The sequence below is a fragment of the Hyposmocoma kahamanoa genome, unplaced genomic scaffold (genome assembly GCF_003589595.1).
Source record: "Hyposmocoma kahamanoa isolate Upper Pololo Valley unplaced genomic scaffold, ASM358959v1 81747, whole genome shotgun sequence".
NCBI lineage: Eukaryota > Metazoa > Arthropoda > Insecta > Lepidoptera > Cosmopterigidae > Hyposmocoma > Hyposmocoma kahamanoa.
Genome location: NW_020654113.1, coordinates 1 through 9,489, shown reverse-complemented (window position 1 = coordinate 9,489; position 9,489 = coordinate 1). Strand labels below are relative to the sequence as shown.

The 9,489-nt window shown below is 36.3% G+C and overlaps 1 protein-coding gene across 1 annotated transcript; it reads left to right on the top strand.

The window, feature by feature from the left end:
* The first annotated feature begins 355 nt into the window (after positions 1-355).
* LOC113234217 (biogenesis of lysosome-related organelles complex 1 subunit 2) lies at positions 356-2,521 on the top strand. Its single transcript, XM_026469512.1, has 4 exons — positions 356-504; positions 643-773; positions 1,881-1,992; positions 2,357-2,521. Exons 1-4 carry the CDS (start codon positions 468-470, stop codon positions 2,494-2,496), a joined length of 420 nt encoding a protein of 139 aa, XP_026325297.1. The 5' UTR covers positions 356-467; the 3' UTR covers positions 2,497-2,521.
* The last annotated feature ends 6,968 nt before the right edge of the window (positions 2,522-9,489 follow it).

Here is a 9,489-nt window from a genome sequence, read left to right as displayed (position 1 = left end):
TCTATTTAATGACAGATCTTAATTTTTTTTTTTTTTTAATTTATTAAGGCTTTGGCAAACGCATCAGCCTAAACATGAAGTTTAAATATGTTTCTGTAAATATGGCTGCCACAAAGAGGATAGGCAATTTGAGGCGGCGTGCTTGGATTGACTCGGGATTCCTTAAAACGGGCCGATACGGGTATTTTATTTCGAGATTCGTATAATTTCGCGTTTTAATCTTCGATTAAGGCACAATAGCACTATCCTATTCCACTTTAAACTAGATTTCACAAAATAATTGAAAGTCAAAATAAAAACGACACTTTTCCCTCCAAAAGGTCCAGAGCGAATTGACAGATCTTAACCTAACCATGTCTAAATTTGTGGTTTTATCCATAGATATAGGATAGTAAATCCTAAATCTATGGTTTTATCAAATGATTTCAAGGAAGAGTAACAGCCGCGCGTGAAGTTGTGATTTAATAATGTCAGACGAGGAATTTAGGAACGATCGACATAAAGGTATTTACTACACGGGATAATGAAGAAAATCATTTGTTCCGCTCTGGTTGTAGTCAACGTCATCGAAATCAGTCGTACATATCACTATATCACTTAATGACCGGCTGACAATATTTATAAATTATTTACGATTTGCAGACCTGCAAATGTCTCCAAGTTGCTCCAGTTTTGAGGCGCAGGATCCGCATGATCCCGTCATTAGCCGCCTTGCTACACAGCTGTTCAGAAAGACCAATGATTACCTACAGGGAGAGATTACTGCTGGGCAGGTACACTAAAGCTTTTATTCCTTCTTCTGGTCTGTTATATTAGAGAAAGAGGCTTAACTGTCATTACCATCGCACGAGTTGAGAGTTGAAATTAATATGGTGAATAGATATACATAGTTAGCAGTCTAATCCTAAAATATTAGCTTTAGGAAACTCGTAGTTTCGATAATAAAAATTATTGAAATATTCGAAAATAAATGATAGGAAACATGTTTTGTATGTTAGAAAAGTACAGGGTTTGGATGTTGCAGTATTTTTTTTGAAATAACGCAAAAAAATAAACATTTTCATAAAAAAAAATGAACGAAACGCCGCGTACTTTAAATACAAAATTAACTACAGGAGCTAGAGGAGAGAGTAAGAATAAGTCTTACTGCATTGGATCTGAACACCTCTTTCTGTTTTGTGAATAACATAGCTATTAAAGAAATTTAGGTGTTTTAGTAAAAAAGAAAACCTGCTAAGTTACACTAACTTTTTCGTTTTTTTCAACCGACACCTGCTCAAATCTGCCTTTAAATATATGTTTCAAATGCACAGACCAAAATTCATCAGATTAATCAGTTTTTGTACTGAAGCTCCTGAATTATTATTGTAACACCAAACCTTATAATTGTAATTGTTATTTTGTAGGAAATTATACTGTTTTTGAACTATGCTTTTTAGAAAAAGTAAGAAATACGCAGATGTGTATATCTTCCAAATCTTTAATTTGTGCTGATGGGGCCAAAGAGTTCTTGAGAGGTGACCCTGTACTGGAAGATGCCACATAGGTGGACCATCCACAAGTGAGACTTATGATCAGGTGTAGTGTGATGCAAGCAGTGTAACACATGTCATAGTCACAATCTTTGGGGGAGGTCTATGTGAATAGTTGAAATGATGATAACGCTGATGATGAATAGTCATACAGAAGAAAGATGTCAGGTTTTTTGGAGCAGGTTTCCAACTTCATCCATTTAATAGGCTTATTTATAATTCAGTTCTTAATATTCATGTCTTTATTGTTTGTGTCATATTATTTATAGGTTTTATTACAGAATATAATTATGTATTTATTATGTTTATTTATGTATTATTGACTTTGTAAATAATTTTTTTTTACAGGATCATTACAATTTGCTTGAACAGATTAATCGCTTAACCATAACTAAATACACTGACATTAGGAACTTAGCGGCAAATTTGAACAAAATGCTTAATGAATATAATGGGAAGTGTAAGTATTTATATTCGTTTTCTGGTAAGAAATAATATAATTAAGAGTTATGCTCAAATAATTTTTTGATAAGCATAATTATGCTTATTTAGGCCGTGCTCAGTTAGAGACTCAAATAAATATCATTGTGTATATTTTGTATGAACTCGTTAACATATGTCCGGGCCGGGGCCGTGACGGGCCCACAGTTCATACAAACTAACACGCTCCGTCCACGTTCCGAGCACGGCCTGGATATGTGTGGATAGTCCTTTATAGTTGTATTATGTTAGTCTCTCCATGTGCTCCATTTTAATATTTCTATTTCCAACATCTTCATTTCAATGGAAAATAATTGCTGAATGTATTGCAACAAATATTTCAGATCATGAGCAGATCAAACCACTGCTCCTGCAGATAGACGCGATCATCGAACAGGTGTCGTGGCTGGAGACCCAGGCATACCGCCTTGATGCCGCCACAAAACAACTCAAGCAGCGGTTCAAGGAACTGGAGGAGAGATAGGTTCCTGAACATATACCACCTGCCCTTTAACCTTGTAACTTTAAAAATTGCGATATAGAGAATGAGTTTCGAAATGTATAAAATTTGACATTTCACTCTTAATGTTGGACAGAGTTACAAATTAGATGTCTAAGCCCCAGCTTTTTGGTAAACTGTGAAGTTCTTCGAAGATTTTGTATTTGCAAACATATAATATGTGTTCTATAATGTATAGTATCTGTTCTATGTACAAATGTGGAGCATTTTTAGTTATTTTTAGAAATATAGTGGGAATATTATAGTACATAGTATTTATTATATACAATAACTTATAATATTATCTGTTAGTCGTTGTACTCTACAAGCATTCCTTGATGCCTTTAAGATATGAAAATGTTGAATTTAATGAAAAACATTTAAAGGGTTTATTTAGGCAAATAATATTTTTATGAATTATATATTTGGTACATTATTGCAAAGTTGGGGAAGTAAGGGATTGCTGGACGAGTATGAGTTACTTGCGTATTAATACGAGTCAAGCAATCCCCGTTCCCGCCGAATCATATATGTGTAGTGCTTTTGTCAAATAATAGAAGGAAATAAATGGGAAATAATGAAAGACTTAACATAGGAAGATGTGTAATAGAATAAGTAATAAATCGCAAACTCTATCTTATAAACTGTACCAAATCGTAAAGGAACTATAAAACCATGGATCACTAATGCTTTGTTGAGATGTATGAAAAATAGAGATAATTTGCACTTGAAATTAAAAAAGAAATCCGAATGACGATATATTGAAGAAAACCTATAAAAGATATATAAATTACTGTAATTTAATTTTAAAAAAAAGCTAAAACAGATTTTGAAAAATGTGAATTTCAAAAAGCGGGAAAAAAAAATCTATGGACCGTAATAAAATCTATTTCACATACTACAAATCAAAATTCGTTTGCTACTGAACTAATTTCTACAACGGATCCCAGTTCATCAATTAACACCGTGAATTGGCAAATCTCTCGCAGAAAAAGTAAGTAATTACCATTGACTTACAATTATATGGACGTCGGGTTCGCGCTAAAAGGTGTCCGAACTTATAGGGCGTTAAAATCGTATACAGAGCGTCATTCACGCTTTAGTCTTCGTTTGTTCGACTGACAGCGAAGCAAGTAAAATTAGACAGTACTGCGATGACATTACAGTCTAAATTCAACGTTTTAGCTTTTTCATATTCCTTTACATGTCACTACGTTTAAATAGGTTGACTTGGGACATTTTTTTCGTGGTTTTTGTATTAGACCCGTCGTCCATTTATTTGTAAGTCAATGGTAATTACACATCTAATGTACCACATGACGGCACTAATCACGCTCCTCCAGCTAGCTGCTTTGTGCTACTACCAACTGAAGAAGCAGAGATTGGGTCTTTGATTATCAAAACTTAGAGACGACTGCGCAGCTGGGTATGATGGTATTACAGGAGCACTTATAAAACGCTACAAACAAATTTTAATGAAACCAATCACCTTCATATGTAACCTAGCCATTTCAACTGGTGTATTCCCAGACGTTTAATAGCTCAAATTATACCCATTCATAAAAACGGGGTAAAAGACTGTGAATAACTACAGGCCCATTTCAATATTAACAGTTTTGTCAAAAATATTAGAAAGATTTTTAAATTGCAGGCTCATTAATTAATTGGAATTAAATAAGTTTTTATCGGCATCACAATATGGTTTCCGTTCAAAAGTTTCTACCAGTCACGCAGTACACGACCTTACGGACTTTGTTGTAAAAAATATTGATGAACATAAGCGAGTGCCTGGCTTATTTTTGGACTTAGCTAAAGCCTTTGACACAGTCTCTAAACCCTTATTGATTTCTAAACTTGAAGGATCAGGTATTAGAAGTGTACAATTGGCAATTTTTAAAAGTTACTTAACCGGTCGTAGACAGGGTGTTAAGATTGGTTCTCGGACTAGTAAAGAGCTCTCAATGGAATATGGTGTTCCACAAGGTAGTATTCTTGGCCCCACACTCTCGTATATATAAATAACCTATGTCAACTTTCGCTGCCTTATGGAAAAATCTTTACATATGCAGATGACACGCTCTGATCTTCTATGGTAATTCCTGGGATGAAGTTTTTCGACATACTCAAAGGCTTTAATGTTGTGCTCAACTGGCTGAATAAGAATACACTTACCTTAAATGTTGGCAAAACAAAGTATATTGCATTAACTGTGACCAACGCCACACAACCAAACTGCGACTCCTGTTCAGTCTTTGCCCATTCCTGCTTGAGACTGAAATGCCCGGTTGCTCTTGTTCCAGTATAGATAAGATAAACATTATTAAATATCTAGGGGCCCTCCTCGATTCTACTCTATCCTTTAAGGCACATATTGACGCAGTAAGCTCTAGAATACGTAAGCTGATATTTGTCTTCAAAAATTGACGTCATGTAGCGGATGCAGAAACACTTGGTATGGTATACTTCGCTCCTTGTCAAACATTACTATCCTGTTGCATTACAACCTGAGGTGGGGCAGTTAAGTCTCATATATTGCACTTAGAGCGTGCACAAAGAACTGTACTGAAGTTGGGATGGAATTTCCCTCGCCTATATCCTACTACAGACGTGTTCCTTAAGTGCCGGGTATTATCAGTAAGCCAAATTTTCATATTGCATTGTATTCTTAAAGCTCACTCGATTATTGAATGTAAGCCTTTGCTAGTGAGAGAAAAACGCCGCTTTGATGTTTACTCAAAATTTCAGGCATAGTTCAGTTTTACACAGAAATTTTTCTGTTTCCTGGAGGTTACTTGTACTACATCAATTCAAGAATTTTAGTATACTATTTATGCACACATGATTGCAAACTTGCCAAAATTAAATGGATTTTAACTTTGGACTATGACACTTGTGAAAATCTAATAAGAATTCCTAAATAGTAGTTTTTGAGATACCACACTAATTACAAACTAAAAATAAATAAACTTTCGAGTATAACATTTATATTCAATACATATGCGAGCAGTCGTGAAAACACACACACATGCGCACGCACGTATGCACACATACACGCACACGCATAAACGCGCGCTCACACGCGCGCGCGCGCGCTCGCGCACACACACACACACACACACACACACACACACACACACCTCTCACACAAACACGCACATGACTCGTCACCACATTCTTTACTAAAATAGCGTATTTACTTTTACATAGGGCGCACTATAAGTTTCCGGTACTGGCCACTTATTTAAACAATATTTAAGAAGTAATTATAACATTTGAAAATAAAACTCTTTGGCTGTAGAACATAGTTTGTTTCATCTGACTATCACTTGTTTTTACATTGTGGCGTCATTTTAGAAATTGGTTGTCTACATCACCATGGATTTAACTCGTTAAAATTTTCGTGGTATGATTTTTTACGACTTGTAAGTGTAAGTTAACAGCTCAGTGGAGCTTCACTCGGCATCAAACTGCTTTTGGCGATGAAGCACCATGCAAGACGACTATTTATAGCTGGTTTGCAGAATTCAAAGGTCGTGTGAATCTCAGTGACGAATTTCGTGATGGTCGCCCGTCCAATGCTGTGAACAACAAAAACATCGATGATGTGCGCCGTATGATCATAACAGACAGGCATGAGACATACCATGAGATTCGGACATCTTTAGGCATAGGCATGAGTCAAATACAATCTATACAATACCACACAAACATTTGAGTGTGAAAAAGCTGTGCTCTCGGTGGATCCCACACAATTTGACTGAGGCTCAAAAAACGGATCGCGTCACTTATGCAATGCCATGCTAACCAGATCAACGAAGGGGTGTCAAATTTGGTGTGGGACATACGATCCCAAAACAAAGCAGCAATCGAGCGTATGGGTCTTTCGAGATGAGCCGAAACCAACCAAAGTGGCGCGCGGGCAAAGTGAATCTGAGCGGGAGATTGCTTCTTTTTTTAATAAAACTGGACACGTGGCTACTGTTGCTTTGGAGAATCGTTGCACCGTGAATAGTGATTGGTACACGACCATTTGTTTGCCGGAAGTTATTGACAAACTCCGTAAAAATAACCATAAACGTCGTGCATATCATCGTGCACCACGATAATGCCAGTTCTCACACGGCCAGACAGACGAATGAATTTTTGAAGATGAACAACGTTGACCTTATGAGCCATCCCGTGTACAGTCCTGTCCAGTCCTCCAGTCAGGATCAACCTCGGAAACAACGGCGATGCGCCCGCTGCCACGGAGAATCTCATGTTCGTCTATGTATGGTGTTAAGGTGAGTAGTTTACTAGTGCGCGGTAATGGTTTAACTTTTCGTATTGCAGCGATGTCCAAGGGGAAGGAATCCGCCTGTACTTGCATTAGCAAAAGGCAGTAGCATGCCGTAGTCTAAGAGATGAGGAAAATCGATCATTGTTATAGTGTTATTTCTTATCCACTGAATGACAGTAGTGGAGTCGCTCCAGAAATGACGTCTCACGGCTTTTATGTTCGTTAAAAATCATATCGGCTAGCCGTGCGGTCAGTAAAGCCTCCTCCAACTCTGCTCGAGAGACGGTTATAGGAAAACACGACATTACTTGCCACAAATGCAATACGTATTTTTTCATTATAAGTCCAACGCCAATAGGCCAACGTTGCCTTCGATGACGCATCACAAAAAATGTAGCTAGGCACTCCGTTATAATTCGCCATAGCATTAGCCGGTTCCGTAGCAGCGTAGGCGCTTGTAGCAGATTGCGTAGACGCAGACAACAGAGGGGGAGCACTGCGCGCGGCGGAGGAAACTAGCCGCTATAACGCAGAGCTGCTATTATTCGCAGTATCTAGCTCTACCGCACTCGCACCTGCCGTTGGAAGTTTCTAATAGTATTACGGTTACATTTTACGTTACAATAAAAAAAAACTTTAATTCAAACCACTTTTGACGGTAGCCAAAACTAATTTCTAAAAGTTCATAAATTTTGTCATTGCCGTAACCCCCGATATTATGGGAAAATGAAAATTTATTTACCGGCAACACTGTTGTTTAAAATATATATATTTTTTATTTACGAAAATCTAAACTAACGAAAGCAAACTTACCTGTGAAAAAAAAACCACTAGGTTTATTATCATTTTCAGACAGAATTGCAAAATTTAACTATTTTATTTTTGTCACTTTCTTGTGAGACGTCTCGGTGACGTCATGCCAGCTCATCAAGCTACACATTGACGTATCTTGTTCTGTTGCACTGGAGGCGATTATCGATCAAAAATGTGTAGTCTGATGTGCCGTTGTCCGTACCTAAGCGTTGATGGTGACTGTGTGTGGGTACCGTTTAGAGGCGCAGATTGCGCATCCGTTGTTTACAAGTAGTCATTCAGTCAGTCATTGCAAGAATATATTTTTTATTCTCGCAATAGCGAACACCGGGCAGTTGCTGTATGAGATTTTCTTTTGCTTGTTTACACAGTTCATTGTTAATCAATTGTTAGTAAAAGAGCAGCGAACAGGATTTTCATACTTTGCAGGCCTTGAAGAAAGTCCATATGTCAAACTTTCCGCGAAAAAGCGCAGGATAGACCGCGTGAATCTGGCGCATGTAGGATTGCACGCGCGACTGATGAGCGCAATTTCCTTTTCCTTCCAAAGTCTTTACACTTACACTTTTGTCTTGTTACAGTCAAATTGTGAAAATGCTTTACAGTAAACCTAAAGCGATAATAGTTATTTGTTATGCATGCAAAGTTATTGCTCGACGCGCTTGCTTGCTTGTATTGAAACCTGAGCAAGCGAAAGCTGCTAAGATTGAATCAAAGAAAAACAGTTGAACTATAACAAATACGTTTTAATAAACAAAGTTAGTACCTAATCGTTATCAATTTAATGTCAGCAAGAATAAGAATAAAATGTACCAACGGATTTACATACATAAATAATGTAAGACAAATTGCGTAGTTTAACGTGTCTTTTCTTCGAAAAATAAAGTTAGGTACACCCATAGATTTAGTATATAGGTTACCCATAGATTGGCAATGCAAGTGAAAGAGAGTTAGTATACACGTATGTTAGAACGAGATGGGTAGACGAGACCACTTCATTATAAGCTATGAGGCTATATGAACCTAGGGCCAGCTGACAAACAAACAAATTTTGTTTATTTTTGAAAAATAATTGATTTTAAAATGTGAAATAGTGTTAAACGGACGTTTATTAGTCATTGAAAAGTTTTCAGTGTCCGGATGTAACTTATCTAAAAAGGAAAACTCGCAGAATTGTACATTTCACATGTAAGTACTATTTAAATTTTTAGCTGTCTAAAAGCACTACCACAAAAGTTTTTTACTTAAATATATCCGTAAAATTATACCATTCAAGTGCATTAATAACCCAAATGTATACGAATTCAATTAAAAAATATATCAAATACGTGAATTTCTGAAATTCATAACCCCACTTTCATAGAGATTGACGCAATCGATAATATGTTATCGAGATGTCATTAACTGAAAAAAAGAAAGGCAAAGGCGTGACTTGCATAATTCCGAAATCATCTTCATACTTAATTTTTTTTTATTTATTGAATCAGAAATTTCTGAATTTAGTACTTTATATTTAATTAATATTGCATTAGTACATTATATTTTGTTTACATTAAAACGAAAATTTCTTTTAATAGCATAGTTGAGGCACCCATTTTTTATGTTAATTATTGTTGTTGATTCAGATTTCCTCAAATCATTGAAGTACGACAGAAATGGCTTATAATGCCAAAGAGAGAAGACGGGGTTTCCAAAAAGTTTTCAAAAATATGCGGCAAATAAACACTTTGAGGAAAAATGCTTTTAAATAAAATGCCTTTAGAGGCAAGCAAAGAGTAAAGCTACGTTCTGGTTCTAAACCCACATTATTCATGCGGTATGTCTTACAATTAATTGATTTTTGTGCAGCACTACTCTCATCAACAACAAATCAGCGATTTATTGTT